General features: G+C 41.7%; 1 protein-coding gene across 1 annotated transcript in view; it reads right to left on the bottom strand.

The window, feature by feature from the left end:
- The window catches only part of MNAT1 (MNAT1 component of CDK activating kinase), a 119,097-nt gene that overhangs the window by 34,798 nt on the left and 58,366 nt on the right, over positions 1–25,933 (bottom strand). Inside the window, exon 7 of the mRNA XM_059474096.1 lies at positions 1,003–1,124. Within this exon, the coding sequence (XP_059330079.1) occupies positions 1,003–1,124 (122 nt within the window). The remainder of the gene's footprint in view (positions 1–1,002; positions 1,125–25,933) is intronic.

A 25,933-nucleotide genomic window follows, 5' to 3' on the forward strand; every position in this document is an offset into this window, starting at 1 on the left:
GGAGACAGCCTCACTCCCAGACAGTTTTCACTGTCACTTCTCACTTCAGTTTTCTGAAGCACCATTAGGTGGCTTATTTACCTTCCTAAGTCTATTCTACCTCTGTCATTTCCTGATGAGATACAGCTTCTCCCGTGCCAGTGAACGAGATGGGATTCCTGTTTGGATTTCAGTGGTCTCCCAAACTGCACACTCAATTGCCTCAACTTTGTTCAGTACTTTGTGGCTTCAGTTTTCCCAGATTGCACAGCCAAAGGTAAACTGTTCTTTTTTTAAACTCTTTCTTGCCTTGCCAGCCTGCACATTTGTTCTGCCCTGCAGTTTCCAGGCACTGCAAGTGCTGATGACCTTGAGGGTCAGGCCATGATGAGCTGGGTGACACTCCCCCAGCAGCTCCAATTTTCAGGTGGCATTTCAGCTACCAACACATCACTCCTGCACTTCCTAACCCAGGCACAGAAGGCTCCCAAACTCCCTTTCTCTCGAACATGGATGCACACCACGATGCTGCCAAGCTGCTGGACCAGCCCTGCATTATATTTTTTGACAAAGTTAAGCTCTGTGCTTCATTTCTCACAAACACAGTTTGACTGTAGACAGCAGCCGACAAGTAAATCTACCCTTTTCCATGGCAAACAGCCCAACTTTAATATTTTTACTGGCTTACAGCTGGGTAAATTAAGCCCTAGATTTTTATTTATTTATTTTTTAATACCGTGCAACTGAAAATGAACAGCTACTTCACTATGACTGCCAAGGACAACCTTAAAAACACTAATGCAATCCAGTCCAGCTCTCAATAGATCTATAAAGGCAAGAGGACCAAAAATTTCTGCTTATCCACCCAAACAAAATGTTGGTTGGGCAGGAAGTCTAATATTTTGTTAAGATTCCTTAAAATAAAAAAAGGAAAGGAAAAAAAGATCCCTGGCAATCTGAAGATGGTAACAATCCCAGCTACAATGCCATAATATGGGATTTAAAATGCATTTATTTACTTACCCCAGCTTTCCCAACATCTCAAGCTCTGGAACTTGTGGTCCATAGGTCTCCACTTGCAGAGGCTGATATTCATACAAAGTTTCCTCTAACTTTTGGATGGGAGCTAATGAAATATGCTGACCCTGTTGAAAAAAAAAAAAGGAAAATATTTCTACATATAATCAAGGTCAAAGTTTTGTTTTGACTTTTTTATATGCAGTATAAGAACAAGAATTACCTTGGTCCAGACAAATACCCTCCCACTAAGAACATACTGTTCACTATACCACTCACTTCTAATCTGTAGGTCCCAGTAAAAAAAAAATCTAAATCGTGAAGAAGTGATGTTTCATCAGCTATAATTGTTTGGACAAGAAGGAAGGGGGGAAGCAGCTTTATTCAGAGCAAGCTTACCATCAGAAAGTACAGCTGCTTCCACTGTCACTAGCAAAATTATTATTAGGCACTAATTTTATTTATCTGAAGTACTATCAAACAAATGTCTCTGAACAACCCTACTTGATTCTGTAATCAATGATTTCCTGAAAGCCCTAATTAGAAAGGGAAGCCACTTTCCTTTCTCTCCACAGGCTTTGTAAGCTCCCATACATAATGACTCTCAAGATAGACTTTTACAGAGCAATACAATTAATTCATTCAGCAAATTCCCATTTGTTTCATAACTAAAAATACAGAAACACACAAACATTAAGCTTTCACTCCAGATGGTACTTCTGCAAGACCTTCAGAGTGCTGAGAAACAGTGAGCCATTTGCACACCCCTCCCCTCCAAACCCCTATCACTCAGAGCTCTCACAAAACAGGAGATTGTGCCTGGGAAGGAGGGGGTCAGGAGGATATGAGATAGAGCCAAAGTTAACAGATGTTGCTGCGTGACATTCTACACTGATTTGTTGATCTTTCACACAGTTTCAATTTTCTACTGTATTCTATGGTGCTCACAAAAATTAGCAGCAGCAGCAAAAAGACAGAGCACCATGAGCTGCCCCAAACCAGCCTGGCTCTCCCTGTAGAAATTGAGTTTCCCATCTGCAGAATGCAGGAATTTAGCAAAGTAGTAGTATTGTTTTTGTAGACATTTTGTCTGAAACAGGAGATGGGAAGCTTTCCATGGTGTAATGCTGTGTATAAGCCTGGCTCCCAGTGGTGATCACTTACTGAGCTGAGCTTCCCTGGGGCCACTCCTCTGAGCATCTACTCCCTCAAGTGGAAAACACAGGCTTCCTAAAGTGGGACACTGGGTTAAAATTAACTAAAGAGGGGAATGAAAAAGTCTGTAGAAGGGGAAAGCTGTTAATTAAATTTGTGGTTGAAGACAGTGACCTTTCTGAATTTGGAGCAGAGATATTTTTGTTTAGGGAGTTGCAGAAAATAGCTAAGAAAACTGAAAACATGAGTCCTTGAGAAGTGTTATCGTGGATCTAAGCTGATCTCCACGGAAATATCAGCAGCTCAAGTTTTCCATTCAAACAGCCCCTGTGTGTGTGATGAAAACAGAGAGTTTTAGGCTTTTTCTGCACTGCCTGGGGGACTGGAGAGGCCACTGCTGACACTGGTATGGAGACAGTGTCCTGGAGATGTGATGTGAAGGAAGATTTCCAGTCAGCCATGCACCACTCCAACTCTCATGGCCAGCATGTTTATTTCTGTGCTACAAACTATTGCTGCAACATTAAAAGAAGGCTACTATACATTTTTTAAAACTAGGAAAAGAAAGGTTAAAATTTCAGCTAAACATTAAAAATTCAGCTTTAATCCCACTTCATGATATTTTAGGACATAAAAGCAAGGGTTTATAATATCCTAGAAGTTGTCTATTTACTATTTATCCAAGTTTATTAAAATATAGTACTTTGTAGCTACATTTATGTGAGCCTCTTACACCCATTGCTTAAATAAGACTCTTACATCTGAATTTTTAGCAACATCATTGTCTCTAACCAAACAAAAAATGGAAAGTCATACCAACGTTTTACATATGTACAGCCTCATCTGGTGAGTGAAGAGTCTCAGTCTTTCCAAATCCAAATTTTGTTCAGCCATAGAAAAGAAATTTTGGTTTTGGGCAAAGATCAAAACCACGGTAAATACTTTGGGAAATGACTTCTGTGCAGAAAAAGGGAGAATCTCAGATTGCAGGCACCCATCCCTTGAGGACAGCACCACAACAGCTGCTCACTGTCAGCACAGTTGCACTGGTGCCTTCCTGACACTTTGTTAATGAGAGCAACTTCTGCCAGCATTGGCCAAGAGACACAGGAAGGCTCCCAACACATGGACTGGGATCATCACTGCCTTTTTGCCCACCACCATTTATGCTGCTACAAATGTCCACCTCTGGAAGCTCCTGGGAGGACAGGATGAAAACGTTTCATTTGTTTTCCCCTCTTTGTGGGGTTCCCAATGTGCTGGGGTCACAGGGGATCAGGATGGACACTATGTCTCAGATAACTGAGCAGGAACTGCGAGGGAGCTGCCCATGAATGGTGGGAAGGCTGACTGGTCAGCACCCCAGGGCCATGGGGGGCACAGGGGGCAGGAACTGCATCACCAACTCCCTGGGGTGGCCTGGAGAACAGCACAATGTCAGAAGAGGAGCTGCATTATAGAAACTGTCCCCCCTCAAGCTGCTCTGACATCATGTCCAGCACAGGCCAGGACATTTTGTGTTCCTGTATGAAACCCAAGGACTGGCAGTTCAGCCAAAACACCTTCTTTTGAAAGGCATCCAATCTAGATTCAGACAGATTTTGGATCACACTCTGTGATCTGATGTACAGGTACATCCCCTAGGTAAGTTAACTGCAATAGTTGATTATCTTCACCATTAAACACTGGCAGCTCATTTCTGGTTCATCAGGTTGACTCTCTCCTGTGTCTTTTTCACCTCCCTCGTGGGCCAAGGTGCAAGGATTAGGAACCAGGGTGCCATTTCCATGGCAAAAGGACTGCACTGGTTTGTGTGCAGCCAGCAGATCTGCACCTCAAGGAGATTATGCAGCTGTATGAGACAGTTCATTTATTTTTGTTTCCCAAAATCATAACTTTAGCCGAAGTGCTTTGGCAATGTGGATTACATTCCACTTAGCAATGGGTAAAAAGCCCCATGATCAGCTGCCTCTCCTGCCCTTTGGTTGTCTGGCCTTCAGGCTCCTGAGCTTACAGACTTTCAATTGTTCAACCTCACAGGTTAGTGAGGTCCCAGAACTGGGTATGGCCCAGACTGGTGCAAAAGACTGGGATGCAAACCAAAACCATTGCCTTTCCTATTTCCACTGCTGTTGGGATAAGCTGACTCACAAAAAAAAAAACTTGTTGAAGTTAAAAGGCTCAATTTGACCACTATTATCTCAGTTTAGAGCCATCTGACCAGAAGCATCCCACTTTTGTCTCTCTATCCCAATGGTCCCAAACCACTTCATAACAGACTGGTAACAAAAGGGAAGCTGCTGTGTAACTTTAGAGACACCACAACAGACAATAACTGTTACTTTGGACTTACACAGCACTTTTACAGATCCAAAACCCATTTCTAACCTATGAGGTAAGACTTTTAAATTTCCTGTATTCCACCTAGACAGTCAGCCTTACCTCTTTCCAGCATTAGGAGGCATTTATCAGCATGCTGAAACCAAAATGAAAGCAGTGGGACCAAGGTCCTGCTTCTGCATTGCTTTCTCCTGACAAACCTAAAATCTGATGTGGTCATGGGTAAGTATTTCTAATTCCCCTTGGATGCTGTAATGTTTGTGTAAAAGAAGCTGACAGCGTCCAAATGAAGAGAGAAAAGGCTTCCAAGAACACAGACAACACTTTTCCCTGCCTCCTCTCCCTCCCACCCCAATCCTCACAGCATACAAGTGTTTTCCCTGGGATTATTTTAGGCACCAGAGCTGTCTATTACATACTGGAATGTATGGAACCACCAAACATGCTGCTAATTAGAAGGAAGGCATTTGCTTATCCTTAGGACTTTGTTTATATAAAAGCCTGCACAGCAATGGATTTGTGAGCAACTGACATTCTATTCATGCGCTGTATGGGTTCAGATGAGAGACATACAGGATTAAATTGGGAGTGGGGTTGAATAATGTCTTTGTATTAGAAATAAAACTGACTGGCTGAGAGACTGTTTGAGACAACTATCAACTGAAAAAGAAACAAAAGCAGTGGCCAGTTTTGGTTTCAGATTGTGATACAAGAAAAGAAAAGCCGTGGATTACATACAAAGAGCTGCCCCTGCAGTAACAAGGAGCTTACTTTAAACAAAAACAACACTCTTTCAGGAACAATTATGGCTGTTAGAACATCAAAATTATAGTGTATCACTGCACCTTTCACACAGGTTTGGGGAGGGACTCTTGGCAAATGCCAGGTACATCAGTATTTGACTGCTAGCAGATAGAGGTTATTTTAGCACAGAGTACAGAAATATCAGCCCAAGTTGCAGCGTTCACACTTCTCCCTGTCCTGCCCTCTCTCCCTGTCCGTGGCTCCAAAATGACACTGCCTTCCTCCACCTCCTTCCCTCAGCAGCAAAAAGAAACAACTGACAGCCTTCCCAGAAATCTTTCAAGAGCCAAGGAGGAGGAGAAAGGAGACTCACACCAAAAATGCACTAGTAGGGGAAAGAGGAGGAACAGCTATGCCACAAAAACATCTCCAGGCAAGAGACAGAAGGCAGAGACTGGGGTCAGTAAAACTTGTCCAGACAAGGCAAGTTTCTGCACTAACAGCAGCTGGGCTAGTTGATGGAGCCAATCTTTTTGCCTTTTAAATTTCTCTCTGCTTAGGGACTCACTGAGCTCTGCTATCAGCCCACTTCCACAGCACACGTCAGAGAACAGAAATAGCGGCGCTCGCGCTGCATCTCATCAGCCCCTCTGCAGTAATGTTATTTTTATTTAACCCTTTTCTCTGCCAGGTCACTCTCCTGAGCCTGGCCAAAGCAGGAACCAAGGGCTGTGGAATGCCAGGAAACATCCCCAGCACTGCTTCCATTGTTAACCTCTCTGTCCTGCCATGTACAAAGACCCTTTTAAACACACCATCCTCTGAGCGTGCAATTATCCAAATGCTTTCAAGTGAACATTGAAACAAAACTATAAATTCCATGAATTTTTCAGTAGAAGCAGTCTTAGGAAACTATTTTACTGTTAAGCTGGTAACAGAATTCAGCTTTTGAAAAGATTTCATGTTAACACAATTTCTTACAGATATCAATGTCAATATCTTTGGAAATGCGATGTGAGCCAGAAGTTGGGTTGTTGTGGATTTATTCTCCCCCTCCAGCTTCCACCCTCTCAATTCACTATTGGCAAATCCATGTCAGCAATGCTAAAGTGGCCTTCTGATTCTGATTAACTACTTTGACTACAGTAATACTCAGGAAAAGGAGAATGAAACTGATAGATTTGGAGGGCTCAGTTAATATTATTTTAACCTTTACCCTCTCTGTCTTCCACAGCCTTTTTAAATAAACACAAAGTATGTCAAACTAAAATGTATAATTCTATTCGTTGGCCTAAAACTCCTGTGCCAGTGAAACTTTTTCAAAGACTTAAATATCAACTGCTCTCTCTCTGCTCTTGAAAAAGCAACAATAAATCTAATTTATTTACTTGATTATGAGAAGTAAAAGATTATTAAGATATTTCAGAAGTTAAACTGAAAGAACAAATGATCTGACAGAAAGCAACAGAACCAATATTAAGATTTTCTGTTGATCTCAAAACCAAAATCTGACCACAAATGGCAAGATCAGAGACACAACATTGCTAACCCTTCTCTGTGTGGTAGATGATTTCAGACCCCTAATAACAATCTCCCTCCGTGGTAATACTTAATTTGATTTTCAAATGCCAAAACAGATTTAAAACATGTGCTTTCTTTAGGAATGACAGAAATAAGCCAAGGGATCAACAGCACTGAAGAAGCTATTAACAAAGACAGAGAGATAAATGTGATTTGTTACACAAACAGGTACCTGCAAAATTAACCACGGACTAACATGGGTTAAATCACACCATTAGTTCTATTTTCCTTTACAACTTTCTGACATAAGTAATTACCTGACCAGACTTATCTTTAAGCTCCTGCCAAAAAGCCCCATTTCTCTAATCTCCCAGGAGAAAGCCTGTGTCCCTCTAACAAGCTGAAATACAATTGTGCTGGGGCAGGGCCAGGGCAGGATTTAGTGCCTGCTCCCTTCACAGAACAGCCTGGTGCCCTTTGCTCATGGCCATGGATTGCAGCGCCTGCTGGGGACTGTCCTGCCTGCAGCCCAGGCAGGATTCAGGGGATACTCTGCATGCTTGCTGCAATAAGTCACTCTCTTGTTTTCAGCAGAGACCCCAGAGCTCTGGCAGGATCTGCCAAGCTTTCCTCAAAATCCCCACCACTGTTCAAAGGACAGCCCAGCACACAAGACAGCGTTACTCTGGGGAATGAAGAATTAAAACACAATATCATTTTCATGTCACTAATAAGCCCATGGGTCACACTCCTGGTTTTCAGCACTGGTTTCTCCACGTTACTCTCAACTCTGTCTCAGCTCCCAAGAAATTCGTTCTGTGCACATCCACATGCACAGAACCTCAACAGCTTCTGCTCCTTTTTTCTGTGCCCAGGACCTGCACTTGGTGCCTCTTTGGCCACCTTCAGCTGGACTGAAGGGCCATGCCATGGGCTGGCTGCTGGGGGGCATTTGGACACCCTGGGAATGCCAGTTGAATTTGTAAACCTCACTATCAGATCATGGTTTGTTTTCTTGGTTTCTTTTTTTTTTTTTTTTTTGTACAGTAGCTTTTACAGGACTCTGCATGACCCTTCTCAGAGTACAGTTGCAGGTTCTTCCATTTTCAGAGAAATGTTTCATTACAGGTGACTTAAAGTCCACGTTTTGGTCATTTTGTTTCACCAGTCCTGTTGGTAATACAGCACACTAAGCAGAACTAAACAAATTTGTGTTGCATCTCTACCATCAGACTTCTGGAGCCTTGGTCATTTTGGTTTGGCTATGAACAAAGCACAGTATCCACTATCAACAACAGCCAGTCTAATTACAGGATTTAAGGCTTTAATATAACATTGTTTTAAATACACACATTTAAGACCTAATTTTTCAAGGGACATGAAGTAGAAATAAATGGCAAATGGCAATTTGTGTGTCATGAACAATGAGAGAGGGACAGACACAGCAGTGGAGGTGAGAGCACAAAGCATTGCTCATCCAGCAGCAACAACTGCCTGAGCCTCTGCACAGGTGAATCTACTGGTGCTCCTACTTTGCTGAACTAGGGCTGTGTGTTACACTGATATGATCCCTCTATTATGCAAGAAAATTATCTAGGATTTCCTGGAGAACAGTGGAAACTGTAAAAACCAGCTGCTGTGCTGGAAGAACAGCAGCTCATAAAGAATCATACGTCACTGTACTGAACTGTCTGCTCTTTCCTGGGGTTCTCTAAAGCAGCTCCCCCCATCCAAGCAGCCACAGCTCCACAATTCTGTTTTTGAGGAATGCAAAGTCTGAAGGATGATTTAAAAAGAAGCACTGCTTAAAATAACAAAACCAAACAGAAATCTGACCTCAGACTGTGGAAGATGAGTAACTCTGTGTGTGTGTATGGAAGTCAGAGACATATTCCCTGTGCTACAGAGCATCCAGCCTAGACCCAGATAAATGTTGATAAAGATGAAGAACATCACATTCAGTGTGGCTTATGTCTGCCTGATAAAGGGAAGAAAAAGTGAGATTCCTTGAATAGCTAGACTTTAAGGAGGGACTGCTAAAGGTTGATGATCATCTGGCAAGAGAAAGCAAGGGAGTTTTTATAGCAACAGACACCAAAAAAAAGAATAAAATATTAAGAAGAGGACAATAAAGGCAGATGAAAAGAAAAGCATGAACAGAATAGAAAAACAGGAAGGGTAAATTATTAGAAACAGGCAAAAGGAAAAAACTGAAGTCTAAAGTTAAAAAACTAAAAGTATCAGACATTAGCAGTATGTGATGCATCTTCACAATATTTGCGGGCTGTTAGCAATATATTTAGAAATTATTACTTAGAGTAAAAGAAGTTTATTTCTAGCCTTTTTCTATTTGCATGCACGGCACACAAGTAAACATGAACCAACTATTCCAGGACAGGAGGGGACCCACTGCAAACATAACACACAACTTCATGGCATTGCTTTGAAAATGAACATTAATTCTCTCAAACTAAACAAAAAAAAACTCCCTGGGGCAGAAGAAACTGCATTTTTAATCTGCCCAAAATTTATTCTTTTGTCCTTCCAGAGAGGTTCAGTTTCTTTCCATGCAAGTTTTCATCTGTGGGAATATTTCATTTAAGTGGGTATAACAAAATGATGCTTAAATCTAAACCACAGACACATGACAGTTTTTCAAGTTATCTGTACTTACTTCCCATGGCACCTGAATTTTGCCAATCCTTTGGACAGGATTCACAGAACTTCACAGGACTAAGAATCCTGTTTGTAAGCCTTGCCTGATCCTGAGAGAGTTGAAAAAAATCCTCCCACGGATGAACTACCGTGGCCTGCACTGCCCTGGTTTCAGTGGCTACAGCTTCCTAACTCCTTGAAACACAACCAGAAATATCTAAGGCATCTTTAACACAAAGAAAAAGGAATGGTCCCTGCCATGAAAAATCTACAATCTCAGAGAAAATAGGAGCTGGCAGCAAAAATGGATAAAATCACATGGCAATTTCAGTCTCTAAAAAACCATATTTATCCATTCACAAAATAAAAAGGTGCCTCATCTGTTTTATCTTGTTCACTGGTTTCATTGTGAACCCTTTTGTTAAAACATTTGTATTCAAATTTTTAAAAAGCAAGTGTTGTCACATATTCTGAAAGAGGAGACTGCTGTGAAAGTAACTGCAGGACAAACATTGCATTTCGAGCAAGTTGGGGAGGCTGCCTGAGTTTTCCTGCTATAGGCTTACAACAGACAGTTTTGCCTTAAAAACAACCCTTCCATTGTAGAAGGGAAGATTGCTGTATGCTCTGGCACAATACTGGATGGAGCCACAGCAGCAGAGTGCCCTGACATTTAACAACATCCAGCAGGGAAAGGCATTGCTCAAAGGCTGGGTCAGGGACTGCGCTGACATCCCAGGCCACGCCATCAGCGGCTGCTTGGGAAACAATACAAACAAGCTGCAATCCCAGAGAAAAAGAAAGCCCTCAAAACAAGAATTAAGAATATTTGTTAATCAAATGCCTAATCATATAGGAAGGTCTTCATTTCTTTGAATTTCACAAATGATTTCCAATCAGTAAAATATGTACCAGGCTTCTCCACAGATGATGCAAATGCTCACCCTGGCTCAGGGCAGCTGCTGCTCTGAGAAACAAACCAACATAAGCTGATCATTTGAATCCCCTTAAAACTCTTAGTATTGGACCAAATAAAGCACAGTAGAGCTTACTACACAGTTTGACAAGCCATGCCAAACATCTTTGTGACTTAAAAACTATAATTTAATTAACTTTACCTGTAAGCTTGGGGAGGGAGAGGGTGCACGAGGGGGGAAGAAAAAAAAATAAAATACAAACTCCTTTTCTCCTAAACTCTGAAAATAGTTCAGGGTCCAAATCCCTATACAAGAAGTAATAAAAATAGTTTGGTTTCTGGTAGCAATAACAAAAATGAGGGCAAGATTAATTCTTACACTTTTATGGCAAACAATCTAAAGCAGATGTTTGAGAATAAAAGCGAGATGTCAAAGTAGTTAAAAAGCGCTTTTCAAACTCAAACACAACAAGACAACTTACAGCTTTATGTGCTTATATAAAACTCTAAATCATCTCAATCAGCTCCCACCCTTCACCCTTCTCTAGTCTATGAAGCTTCACAATTACCAAAAATGTTATATTCAAGTCCAAACCACCATAGATTGGTGTCTCCTGAACACAAGCACGTGCAAGTGAGCTTTGGTGATTAGAAATCAGCTCCTGAATCTGGAGCCTTATGAAGAGAAATAGATTTCCCTGGGTTGAATATCCAGGATCTCTGGAATAAAGTCCCTGTCTTCAAGAGACAGAACACATTTTAAAGGTATCTAAAAAAAGTTCAGTGTATTTACATTTCTGCTAGAAAACTGCAGGTTTGAGACACAGATCAAACTTCACATTCTAAGGTCAAAATCAACATAAGCATTCCTCAGAATCAGACTTCCAATGGATATTTGAAGTTATCCACACTTTCTTGTTTGTGAGTTCAAAGAACTGCTGATCATAAAGCAAATTTTAAGATATTAAATCTTTCAAGTAGAGATTTGACAAAACAACGTGTGTGTGCAGGAGAATCGAGTCCCTCCACATGTAACAGGGCAGAAGCCTGTGCACAGTAACCCTCAGCACCCCCTTTCCCAATGAAACTGCCCTTTATTATTGTGAACACTGTGTTAACTTAAAACACCGTTCACTTGGATGTGCTTTCCAAAAGGCCTCAAGCAGGATGATACTGATTTAAATAAAGAAAATTAGGCAAGTTTTTACACTCCAGCTTCCCACACAAGGAGGACTTGCCAAGCCTCTCCAGCCTGATCAGTGCTGCAATCACCCCGGTATGTAAAGAGACTGACTCAGCGCACACAAACCCTTCCAGACTCACCAGCAAGAGCTGATTTTCTGGCTGACCACAGCAAACTGCCTCCCAGTGTCCATCTACCTGGAAGCCATCCATGCAGCCACACTGGGCTACTGTGCATCTGCATGGCTGCTCCACCTCATTAGTGAAACACAAACCCGGCTCCAGCCATGGCAGTAACTGATACCGTATCGCTCCAGTCAATGGGAGCAAATCAGAAACTCTACACTACATGTGAATAATAATAGGTTTTTGTGTTTCCTTTCCCAAGTGCTGACAGTTTGGAAGGTTATTTTCCCCACCACCACCATGGCTGGACTATAACCACATTAATTTCAGCGTGCCAAGGCAAGCTGTTCAAGAAGCTTTCACGGCACATTTGGCTTAATAATCCAGGGTGGGGTTTTTGGGGGTTTGTTTTCAATTGTCCAAGATTTGACAAGGAAAAGAAAATTAAGTTTAAGATGTATAACTCTCTGGAAAATTGTATTTTCAGCAAAAGATGGCAAGCTTTAAAAAAAGTTTTAACAAACAAATTTAAATCACCCTTTAAATCACCAGCAGCCTAAATAACTTGGCCCTAGCTCTGGACATAAACTTTTATCAATGGTAGTTGACTGAGAAAGCCATGTTTTCTCCTTCAGTTTCACATTAATCTCAGGGCACAGTTAAAACATGACACTTCATCAACTTTTCTCTCCCACATCTCCTGTTCACAGTGTTGCTGTGTTGGCTGAAACATTTATTGCCAGGACAGAGCACTGACCAAGAGACCTACAAGGAACAAAAGCCTGCCAGAGCCTACAGCAGCTCACCTTACAAAATCACCTAAGCCCCAGCCCAGCTACTCCAGCAGCTGCACTGCTCTGTTCCAGGGTATTAGCACAAGTAGGGAGCTGCAGTGACTGTTTACTATCAAGTCAAAGAAATTCAGACTTTGTTTAATCTTTTCTATCTCAGATTTAGACCAATACTAGAGGCAGCCCTCAAGTGCTACACAGAGCATTCTATAATTCATACAATAGTTGAGTCACAGCAAACCAGCAGCCTGGCCAGGATAATGCTTCACTGGATGCACCTACATTTACTTCTGTAAAGGGCTACAGTTTGCTTTTAATTATTCATAATGTTCTACAATGTACTTGGATGTGTACACTGTGCATACACACAGCAGTTTGGATAAAATAAACACACCTCAGTAATTAGCTGATTGCAGTGCTCAAATAGTGCTGTTTTTAATGAGATGCTCTTTGTGTGCATGGAGGTTTCTGTTCTGTGTGTGTACACACAGATACACCCAAACACAAATAATCCAGGGCATGAGCTAAACAGTTTTAAACAAAGACTATCGCAGAATGTTTGCACAACCCTGTAATACCCCAATCATGTGCACATTTGCACATGGGAATTATTTAGAGGTATGTCAAACTAACAAATTTCTCTGCCATCAGAAAATTTTATCATCCACTTACCTGGGGCTTAGACACAGATTCAGCTTAGAGAACTACCCAGCTCCAAGCACACAAAGAGCCTCACAAAGCCAAAGGAGCAGCCACATTCCAGTTACTTTGCCTGGACTGTGGCCTGCAAGTCCAGTCCAACAAAGCCAAGCAAGCCTAAACCTGATGGGGTAAGCTGAGCCCATCCGCCGCGCTGCAATTACCTGTGGCAATAAACAGCACGCTCTAGGAAGCACAGGCTTGCACAAACAGGCCCCCAGAGGAACAACCAGCACCCTCACAGCTCCAGCCTCCACTCCCTGTCCTTGCATGGACTGTCCCAGCAGCTGGGCAGTGCAGCAGGTTGTACCCAGGTGGGTGACACCAAGGGGTGCCATTGCTGGCCCACAGACCCACCAGGAAACACAAATGGGCCCTGGGGACTGAACAGCAACGGGGACAAAGTCACAGAGCTGAGAGTGAAGCCCAGAAGAATATCTGCTTGCTTGGTTCCAAAGCACATGCTGAAGGGTTCTCTGGGTCAAAGCCAGGGTGGTCCATATCTTATGAGATCAAGCACCTCTGCCAGGTCTGTATCAAAAATTTATATGACTGTTTCAGTGATCCCATTAGCCCACAGGGGCAGACTTCAGCTCAATACTCAAGATACAGGCAGGCAGATGAATTTTACCAGGTTAATCCAAATGCCTGAGGCATTTCCAAAGCAAAAAACCTACTGGTATAGGTGTGAGTTTTCTTACCAGTTTAAATGGATGCTTGATCATCATTTTCTAAATGAAGATCAGCATCAGAAGACTAATACAATATTATTAAGTTACAATTCTTATAATCTATCTGGCTCCTAAGTAGTATCTCAAGATTAGTTATTTATTATATAAATCACCTTAAATTCATTATCTGAGCCCCAGTCCCATGGGCCAAACAAGTTGAGAAAATAGCTCCACTAGGACTGTACATAATGGGGTGCATTACTCACACCAAACAGATCAAACCTCTTTAGAAAGTTAACCTACAGAGAAAGTTTCCAAATTTCTCTAATCATGCATTTAAAACTTTAAAAGGAAGACAGTAAGGTATTATAAATCATGCACCCACATATATTTAGAAATCTGTAAAATTTTAGAAAGTGGACTAGAATTTTAAGGAACAGCTTACTGCAATAACCATTGAATTGTCCATAATCACATTGATGTCCTTTTAGAAAAATTCTTATCTTAGCATTTAACATTTGTCTTCCTAATTAAAAAAAAAAAATGTAAAATGCACTGCAGACAAACCACAATCCCTGTAAACTGATGTTCAGGGGCATCACTTTCTTCATGGGGTGCACCTCATCTTATCAAAACAACACAAAACTTGCTTTCCTTCCAAATGCACACCAGATTTCTCTAATCTGTGCATTTACCAAACTGCATAAACAGAGAACTGGTGGTTTGATGCAATCAGCACAGTGCCATTTAAAGCACAGCACATCACAGCACCCTTAAGTCTTTTTGGAAATACCTCTGCTGCTCAGCAGCACCAGCTTTCCACCAGTTGCTGCTCCACATGCTATTGCCAATCAGCTGCATTTGCTGTAGTGCATTCCAAAGTTTACTAATTAATCTCTGCACTAAACCCTACTGATGGCTGTTTGCCATTTGAAATGATCATCATCTTTTATTTAAAGACATAGCGACTGTATGGCCAAACTCAGACCTTATTTGTAAGAAAGAGGTGAGCCCAATTTCAGGTAGTTAAATCCAGAGTGGGTTTTTTGATGTTTTTTTTTTTTTTTTTAAACCTGGACAGAGGCAATTATTAATGGTTTGAGGATGTTTACATTAGACACACTCAGTCATGTCAATGTTAATTGTCAGGAAATGGGCACACTCTTGCTTTCTGAGCTCTCAGAGCCACGTTCAGCAGAGGGTAGGAGATGCAAACCACTGCAAAAGAGAGCATTCATTTCTTGCAAAACAGCCTGCCTGCTTTGAAGCTGTGTGTTTTAAGGATTCCAGCTTATTGCTCCATTTGAGATGAGGTTTTCAGCAGTGATTTCAGGCAGCCCAACCTCGCACACCATTGTTCCAGGCAGCTCCCATTCAGCAGAGCGTTCTGGCTCCCTGACCTTCACAATGACCTCTACAAAAGCAGTTGTGCATTTCACTGTGGTGTAAATCCTCACAGACAAGTCGAACCTGTTCTTTTTGGCATCCAGCCCTTCAGATGAATACTCTGCAGAGATTTATTATGAAAGGGGAATGAAGGGGCATTATTGCACAACATTCATCCCTCACATACAGCTAAGTTCCATCTCTTACAACTTCTGAAGGCTTTTAAATAAACAGATCGTTTTAATTACACAAATCTCTCTTGCTTCTCACCAGTTTTCTGCAATTAAAATTTGCTGTTATTTACAAAAAGGTAGATGTGCCCAGGAAAAAGCATGTGTGTGAAGGTGTTTTACATTATTATTAATAAGTAATATTCATACTTCCTATTACTATACACAAGGGATTAGTGTTTCCTAGCACACCATTCACTTATAACACTGAAGTATTATCCCACATTGTAGCAACACATATTGCCCTAAAAGGGTCCATTAATTATTTTTTTAATACCATGAAGTTGCTGCAGGATATTAGACTGTCTCCATAAGAAATATACTGCTATGGTAAAATGATGAATGATGAAGTTTGCAGATTTTTAATTAGATTTCAGAGCAGCAAGAACTTATAAAGTTGTTCTCCATGGCCTTAGCTTAATACTTTGTGTGACCTTATGCAAATAATTAGAAAGAGATTCAAGATTCCATTAATCAAAACATATAAAAACATGAAAGAATAGTGAAAGGGGTAGATTTTATAAACTCAGTGAGTCTGCCCAAGTGGTCAGACAGAGCAGTAACCCCAACACTCACATCATCCACATTCCTTCAGGTTTTCCAATTGATCCTTCAACAAAATATGTTCTGTTAGGGAAGGGAGAAACCATAACAAAAAACCACGCAACCTAAGTTGCGTTGATATTTCAATCCAAAAGTCATGTTCCAACTAGCTGCAGTCGCTTGGTATTAACCACAACTGAAGCATTTTGACTGAAGTTCACATTCCCTGATCCAAATCTCGGAGTTCCCCTCAAAAGCTCCCTCCCCCCACTGTCAGCTGTCACGGACAATTGACAATGCACACGCACATCCCTGCCAGTGCACAAAGACAGGGCTGCTGTGTGTGCCTCTCCCTGTCACCCACAGGCCATGACAGGTAGGGCTTCTCTCTCCCCTTCCTCAAAGAGCCAGCTGCCCATTCCTCGCCTTTCCAGCTTCCTTCTCTGCCGGCAAAACCACAGACAACAAAAGGCACAGCAGCAAAAACTTCCCTGCGCAAAAGATACAGGAAAACACAGTCTCCTCTCACCTTTCCCCGGGCCAGACTGCACTTTCACAGCTCCAGAGCTGCAGGCAAGAGTTTCTCCAAACAGAACATGCAGCTGTGGTTTTTACTTTATTATGTCTAAATTCACTTCCCCCCATAGGTGCAACTCTGCCACCTCCACCACAGCCCACTCCTTCATTTCTGAGGCTACAGGTGAGAAGGACTGAAAACAATAGAAGGTGACCCAGCATGGTCATTGAGTGCTGTCTTCACTAACATAGACAAATTATCTGCAGTTCTAAAGGAGCTTTCTTCCTACAGTAGAAATTTCACATTTTGAAAAGCTGCAGTTGCTATGTACTTTGTCTCTTCATAAATAAGCCAAATAAAAACTGAAGTGCAGCTACATTTATGATTTGGTCCTCATAACAAAATTACCCTGATCCTTCCAGTACTTTATTCAGGATTTTAAAAAAATCCAAAGATTTTTCAAGTAGATGATAGAGAGACAATGCCAAAGTTATACCTGGCACCTACAGCTCAAACTGGTTACAATTTAAAAGCAACAAGCAGCTAAATGGGTACAAGAATCTTCATGAATATTTATATTACTTTAAAGTGACACATCTGTTTAATTTTGTATTTCAAATACACTTAACTAACCAGACAAAAAACAGGTTAAAAATTAGCACAAAGCAAATGCTGCACACAACACTACCAAAGAAACTGAACTGACACAACATTATGCTTTAATATAAACTGCACTTTAAGGATTGGGATGTGGGGCTTTTACCCCATATTCCAAAAGTGCCTGATATGTGATAAATTCTTGGCCTAACCCTATCTAGGCTTCAGATTCTACCTAAACAGGAATTCAGTGTGGCATCATCCCACCAAGTGGGAGATTAAGGTGCATAAGTGAAACCAAATGGGTAAAGTCAATGAAAGGATGAAACTCCCACTGCAATCCCCTCTGTGCTCTCTTATGAGCTCTCAAACCAAGCCCTCTTCTTCTGCCCCATAACAAAAGAAAATCCTAATCATGTTTTCTTGTAAACAACCAGAAAGAGGAATGTTAGGTATGCAGGCAAGGCCAAGACAGTACCATCCCTTCAGAAAGGCAGAAAATTCTTCAAATATTTACTGATTGATCATTCCAGCTTTGCTTGTCTGAACCCAAAGGGTTTTCACAGGGAACCATTACAAACTGGGATGTATGTGATTTTTTTGCTTTATTTAGCCCAGGTGCCAAACACAGGTACCAAAGAGAGGCAGCCCCAGCCCTGGGGTGCCCAAGGATGGTGAGGATCAGGTGCCCCATGCACCCCTTTAGCTCTGTCAGCACATCCCCAGAGCCCAGCCCAGCAGCTCCTGGGTGCTGGAGCTCTGCCTCTGACTGCCTTGCAGAGGATCACATTTCTGTCATCTCTGTGCCTTGGAGAAGGCAGTGATGCTCTATTTATTTATGCCTCTCTTTCAAGAGATGAAACAGGAGAATGAGCCTCAGACCTAAATATATATATATATATATATATATGCTGCTTTCCTCCTGTGCACAGCCCTCACTTTTAACTTGTTCCTCCCTCCAAACTATTTACCTTTTCAAAGTCCTCCAATTCCACATGCACCACCTTTAAATGTAGCATCTGTGTCCTGCAGGATCTACCTCGCTCACCCAGAATAATACAAGAATCATTCTTCTTACACAAAACTACCATTTCATTTTCTACTAATCATGGCAAATGTTGCAAGTTCCACTCTCCTGGCCCCCATCCAGCTAATTTAGATAGATGGTTCCACATGTGCTCTCTGTCCTTCCATTTCCTGCCCATACCACGGCACACATTTGTCTCAGTGAGTCAAAGCAGCTTTCTCTGTAGCCACAATATTCTTTAGTACTTTATATTTTAAAAAAGAAGCCTGCATAAAACACAGCCTATTGCCATGCTATTACTGACTTTGCAAGAGGCAGAGGATTTTACTGCTTTGCCACACATTCTGCTGAACTGTAATGGGTCACAAGCTACACCTGAGCTTTGCATTTCCCCCAAATACAGAATTACCTGTGTAGCAACTGTGTTCAGGCAAAGCAAACCAATAAACTAAACTAGTCAATTCTCTACTTCAACATTATCCATGTTTTTTGCCCTTACAGTAAAAAGCTTGACAAACCCAAAATATTATGACAAATAAGGATAAGCCAGACTTTCAAAGACCAAGGCACTTCTTCATGAAGATAATTTGTTTCCTTACTAGCTAAAGCTGTTAATATTCCCTTCCAGAGACACCCTGACAATCACTCCATATACATGGGGACATGCACCTTTTGATGTCCAACACTGCCTCAAACAATATTCCTTTCTCTGACCCTCTGCACCTGAACAAACATTTTTAAGAAAAACTACTTTTGAAGTCTCCTTAGAAAACATTGTCTCTTTGATCCAAATATCTTTCTTCAAGTTCCCTTGTACAATACAGATGCACTTGGATGGTAATGATCACTATTGAAAACGAGAGCCCCCAAGAGCTCTGTTGAAGTACATCTTAATTTTTTAATGAATTTTTGATTTACAAATGTGAAAGCTCAAATTTTGACCTCTCTGAGATCCAGTAGGAAACATGCATTTATTTGCTGTCTGCACTTATGCGGGAGCTAAGGTGCAGCAAAGGTGGTACATGCACAGAATGCAGCACAGCCCCAACCAACACACTGATGATATTTTCTTTGTAAGAAATCAATATATTAGTAATTAATTTATTCAGTAAGGCTGGTGTACCTTGGACAAAACTGAAGATGCTGCAGGAAACAAGTTCTGGCCATTTATCCCTGCCTGAACCCTGGTTAGCACATGTGTGTGGGTATGGGTGTCACACTGGAAGCCACACAAGAGCACACACAGCACCCTGGCTGACCTCAGAGCAGGATTCTCACACAGGAACTGATGGTGATGGATGGGTACCACAATCCCCAGGCTCCCAAATCCTTCTGTCCCCTCTAATTCACTAATTCTTGTTCAGAAACCACTCAGCCCTTGTCTAGAAACTCCCATCCCCCTCACATCCACCTTTCTGCCAACTCTGCCCCAAATCTCCCCCCTCAGTGATGGTGACATGGCCCCCATGTTCTCCCCAGTGTGTCTCCTCTGCTGCCCTGTGCTCCCCATCCCAGCAGCCCTGATTCTGTGCTCCAGGAGGGCACCACTGCTGCTGCCAGCACTTGTTACTGATTTCCCTACCATACTCCTTCCAGCAACTACCTCCCACTATGGCCATGCCTCATCCTCCTCTTGGCTCTCCTTGTGTGACCAAGTCTGGCAAGAATTTCAGAAAAGCTGTGTTTACCCAAAATTTGTCTGAAAGTAGCCATGAGAAGAGGGAAGGAAGAAAATTCAGGCATATGGGAGATCTTTTAACTGTGCTGTGAGATCAACACACTCCACATGGACAAATGGATTCTGGTTCATGGAGAAATGCAATAACCAGGAGTGGAACCAGGCTGGGAGGTAAGGCTGCACACATGTGCTTTAATAGGTAAGTCTGTCAGAGCAGGACAAACAGACATGGCCCAGCTGAGTGCTGACTCTGAGGAACCTGCAAAGCCACCAGCCCTGCTCTCACTCCAGGGCTCTGCAAAGCCACCAGCCCTGCTCTCACTCAGGTCACTGCAAAGCCACCAGCCCTGCTCTCACTCAGGTCACTGCAAGGCCACCAGCCCTGCTCTCCACTCAGGTCACTGCAAAGCCACCAGCCCTGCTCTGCACTGCAGGGCTCTGCAAAGCCACCAGCCCTGCTCTGCACTGCAGGTCACCAGGGCTCCTCCAGGTACACAACAGAGAAGATGAAGGAATGACAGAACTGCTTTGATCAGCAGCAACAGAAGAAAGGATTAAAAGCAAACATGCGATGTTCTCACAGATGCAGACAAGTGCTAAGAAAAAAATGGATCATGGCAGGAAGGTCACACATACTTCTGTGCACATATACAAATGTACTACAGCTTCCCTAAATGGCTTCAAACACTTCAGTGATCTTACTGTAGTTCTTTAAATGTTCTTGCTGCTCTCTTTAAAAGAATTTTCCTCTTTTAAAAGTCCTCAGCTGAATGTTTTTGCACATCCAGCCTGTAAGAGTAGAGACAGTCTACCACCATCTCCAGAAGAAATCAATGATTTTATTATTAAATGACAATTAAGGTGCCTGAACTATTTTTTAAGATCTAAAGTCTAAAACATTTAGTTCTGTAAAGTCCTCTTTACATAGTCATCCTCAAGGACTTAAGAAGCTCCTACAAAGGGGTAGAGAACTTTTGCCATGTACATAGGTAGAAAATGAGCTTGTATCAGGTCAAGGACACACAGCTACTGAATTTCCCCTAAAATGCAAGGGCAGTAAGTGTTACCAGAGGCCAGGATTGCAGAGCCCCCCTCTCAGGAGGTCTCTCAGAACAGGTTGGGACAGGTCCTGCATGAAGTGCCCCTGGCCCTGCCTCATGGCAAGGGGAAGGACCCCATGACCCTCAAGACCAGCACTATGATTATACAATTTCATAAGTACCTGCTGCAATTCTGACACCACAGCTTCTCTTTTTATTATTTTTTCTTCCCTGATTTAAAATTCCACCCTCACAGAGTGGACTTTGTCCACTTCCATTTTTTATCATCTCTGTAAGACATAATGCTTATACTTGCAATTTTGGACAAGTTATCTCTTTCTGTTTCACTCCAGCACTACTTTCTCATGGGTTTACTTTTAAACAGTGCATCAAACAGCACTGTTTAACAACTTTTTGCATTAAAAGTGTGGCAGTAACCTGGCAACATCCATTCAACACAAACTCCAATATTTAATGTTTATGATGTTTGCAACTCTTGGCCAAAGTATAGCATCAAAAGAGCATGTATGCACTGAATTGTATCTTGTTAAAAAGAACAGCAGCACTGAAAAAAATTATATTGGAACAATCTATAAATGTGTTTACATTATATGAATGATTTGCTGTTCCTTCACAAGGCATGTAGGAAGTCAGCACTTCTCAAATGTGTAAAGTATTTCCATGTGCTTAAAGCACGATCTTTCCAAAACAAACAATGATTGAGAAATTTTTTATTATTCTTTATTTCCCTGCCAGCTGTTTTTTTGGACTCTCCTCTCAGCCACCTTCTTTCTTTCAGTCAGATCCCTCCTTATTGCTCACAGTAACACCTACTCAAGCAAAGGTACATTCAGAGCTGTAAGAGCCAGAAACAGGAGGATCTCAGGCTGATTTTTAAATGGCATTTTCTTTAGATTGCTCTACAACGTGTCTTTGTGCTAGCTTAGCTGGTGGCAGGTCTGGCTGCTGCTTGGGATGGAATCTGGGCATCCTACATGAGGGCCTGCAGCCCATTCCTGCTGTTCTGTCCCAGTGTCTGCTCCCACACAGGCAAGGAAGAAAATGACAACCTGGCTGAACTCCTCCAGCAGCCTCCCTTCTCCCTGTGAGCCTTTCCATGGGACCAGAACACGCTGCATGTCACAGAAATGACCTCTCAAAAAGGATGGGGAAGAGTCAGGTGCGCAAGTAAGCTCTTGGGCAACTCCAAAAATCAAACAGGACACTAAAAATCACAAACAAAACAAAATGAAAACCCAAAAAAAAAAAAACAAAAAAAAAAACAAAAAATAAAAAAACAACCCACACACAAAAAAAAAAAAAAAAGATAATTTTTAAAAACCCTAAGAACAGCTCCATTCCAAAAAGTGACAGCCAAAGCACAGATCTGCTCCACTGCTGGCCACAGACACTTTAGCTAACAAGCACATTGGTCATGCCATTCACTCCTGTTCAATTAACACTGCTGGCATTATTTCATTTACTAAATTCCAGTCATTACAGCTGTGCAAACTTATGGGTCTAATTTGTATTTATACTAATATGTGTAAATAAACATGTGCTGCTTTAGCCATGTAAAGGAGCCTTAAAGCAAATGAATATTATTTTAACAGAGCAGTATCAGAGAGCCCAACCATAAAAAAGAATCAAGTCAAGCAGTTCTGATTATGTCTGTCCACCAAACAGCTTAATTTCAACTACAGCATATTTCCTAAGGCCTTCCAAACTAAAATCCTGCAGAGAGCTATGGGGAGACACAGCACTGCATTTTCAAAAGACAGTCTCCTTTTCCTAGGCCATTGCTGTGTAAATGAAGGGAGGAGAAATAACAAATACTGTCATTTACTTCGCCTTCTTTCCTCCAGAAACATTTTCTTACCAACATAAAGAACAAAATTCATTAAGTCAACATCATGTGCTGAATGTTTATGCACTTTGATATAACAGTAATTACTTAGTAAGGCCAGAACCCAATTAATGTTTCAGACTTCAGTCCATGGGCTGGAGTGCACAGGAAGCATTCTGATGATAGATCACTTAAATAAAGTTTATTTGGCATACACTTCAAAACCAGAGTTCAGAAACTCAAAGCACAGTTCAGCATGTATGTGCTTGACTTTTAACAAAACATCTCTATTTAAACAGAGGGTTAGAGATTTAGTATGACAAATGTATTTACTACTAATAATAATTTTCCATCAAGCTACTCGGAAGTTGCAGTCATATTGTGTTTATAAACTTAGGAGATTAAGGGAGCAGTAGGTGGGTCACAGGACTGTGGATTACTTTTTAAATCCAGCATGTTAATCCTAACTTGAGTTAGAACTTCCAGCATATTTGATGTCCTTCAGTTTATATATTTGAATTTTATATCTACACATTGTGAGAAATGGTAGAGATCCAGCAACCATGATTTCTTTTTCCTCTCTTCAGAAATAGTGATATAAATATTCAGAAATCCTCCTCAGCAAATCAATGCTCATTGTTAAAAACAAGACACTGTTACTGCTGACAAAAATTCAGTGCTAAAGCAATATGCAATGATAGGAATCAGGAAATGGTGCTCAGCAGCTGCACAATCCCACCTGTCCCAGGGCTGCCTGCACCCCTGGGAGTCTCTGCTCCAGGGAAGCTGCTTGGCAGGAATGCTGCTCCCCTGTAAACCTCCATCAGAGACCTCTGGAAAGTGCTGTGACTCCCCTGACTGGGGCATTTGGAAATGGGAAAGGGATTCTGCTCCTGACACTGAGCCTAGAGTGTCTGAGCTGGGACACAGCTACAGACACAGAATGCTCAGTGCCACTGTAAATTTTACATGCACATTCTCTAAAGAAAAATACCTATTCTAAAAGGATCTATATGCCTAAACCCACTAGTTACTCTTGAAAATAAGTGCTGTAATTTTACTGTGATTCTAAACTACCAAGAGTTGCCAAGAGGGAAACATTCCACCCAGCTGTAAAAGAGAAATGTGCGTGGTATGAGCCAAAGAAAGATTAAAAACAAAATACCAATTAAACTCAAACTGGCACTCATCTCAAAGAAATCAATTCCATCTGAACAGTTCCAGTCTGAAGATACACCAGCTGAGCTAACAGTGAAGGAAGCCTTGATTGCTTTATTTTTTAACTTCAGGCAAAAACTAAAAGCACCCAAAAAACCCCACACACACTAAAACACGCTGCACCAAAACTAACAAACCAACCAAGCAAACCAGAGCAGTAAGAATTGGCAAAGCAAGGCCCCCTCAGGAGCTGCAGAACAGCTGCAGCCTAAACCACAGTGTGACCTGCACCTCACTCACCTCAGAGTACCTGGCCTATGTCTGAGCAACTTTGAAGGAGCACAATTGATTAAAAAGGGTATTTTGACAGACTTTTTTGAAGATTTTGGATAATTGCTCCACGAGCTATAAAAGAAACAGACTGAAAAACAGGAGCAGTTGTTTGCACAGGAAGCAATACTGCAGGAAAAGGCAATAATAAAGAACAGTTAATTTGACCTGAGCTGATGAGGTCAATGTTTTAAAAGAAACAGCTCCACATAACGTAAAATAAGAACATTATTTCCCTTCAGAATAATACTGCAAGTGTAAGACTGCACAAAATCTCTTCCCTAACACTTGTTATGTGCAGCTTAGTGGTAACACACATTCCTGAGGTGTCCTAGACATCCTGTGCCTGACACAAATCCACTCCTCTGAAATATTGGTGCTACAACTGCTCCCTCCTGCAACCTCTGGCTGCTCCGGGCTGCTCTCCCCAGCATCCAGCTACCAATAACCTGAAACTGCAAGAACTGGAATAAATCTGGGCAATATTCAGAGCCACAAAGTTATATTTAACACTGCTGCTGTGATTTGGACAGGGAAGCAGAAGCTGGAGCAGATATTTCACTGTTAATTCGCTGCCATTCAGGGGTGCTGTTGACAGGAGATGGAGCCCGGCTCGGCGGAAGAGCCACGGCTGAGGAATTCAGCAGGGCTGGATCCTATTCCTCCTTCCTGCACTGCTCTGCTGGCTAATCCTGGGTGAGAACATCCCCTCTGGCCATCTGCTTCCCCTCCCCTCCCTCCCTGACACATCTATTTCAACTGCAAATTCCCTGGGCTGGGGACCATCCTGGTCGTGGTAAAGCACTTTGCACTAATAGTTCTATTAATAAATATTCCCACTGCTATTAAGTAATAAAACAAAAATGATGATAAGAATTGGAAGGGCTATGATGCATTACATTAATTCTGAATTATTTGGGTATAAAATGCAAACTTTCCCAAGCAGGAGCAAACCAAGGGACACCTATGTTGTTTTCCAGCATTTTTGGGCAATCCAATTAGAGGTAATTGAGTTTTTAACTGCATGAGATTACTCCAAGAATACCAGCACTAGAGGCTAAGTGTCCTGGGAAGCTGGGGGAAGTCCAGGATAGTCCTTCCAGTTCCGTAATGTTTCTTTTCTTGAAAATGAAAAAAAAACCATTAGAGAACTGGAAGGAAAAGAAAAGGGACAGACACAGAGCCTGAAATGTGCTGGAGATGGCATCAGCTGAGCCAGTCTAAGGCACTCAGATTTTCTACAAACATAGAAACAGCTGGGCCATGGACTCAGAGGTTCTGTGCTCTCAGTTCAGCAAATTCAGGAGGACTTAAATACATCCACACTTCTATGCATTTTTAACCGCAGTGCTGAGGTAAAGCACAGACCTAGAAAAGCCTTCTACAGTAAACACTAGACATAAGAAGGAAACTAAATTCATGTAAAACAATTAATTCCTGTTGCATTTGCAAACTGCCATTTGTCTGCAATACATGAGAGCATCTCTTTTACACCTTAAAATGAGCTCCACATGAAAGCTACCTGACCACCAGAAATGGTCATTACATTCACCAAGAAACAGAATGGTTCTCTTGCCAGACCTTGTTTTGCACCTCCTGACAAGCCCTAGAAATGATGGAAACATCATTCATTTCAGACAACTGTGCTCTTTTTGACAGCTGCTTAAGTCTGAAGTATCACAATTGACAGGAAATCTCATTTTTAGCACTATTGCAGCAATTAAGATTGCTACAGCTTGTTTTGTAGCTTTACCCTAACTGGAGATGGGCTTTAATAAAATTGTT

The sequence above is a fragment of the Ammospiza nelsoni genome, chromosome 6 (assembly GCF_027579445.1).
Source record: "Ammospiza nelsoni isolate bAmmNel1 chromosome 6, bAmmNel1.pri, whole genome shotgun sequence".
Taxonomy (NCBI): Eukaryota; Metazoa; Chordata; class Aves; order Passeriformes; family Passerellidae; genus Ammospiza; species Ammospiza nelsoni.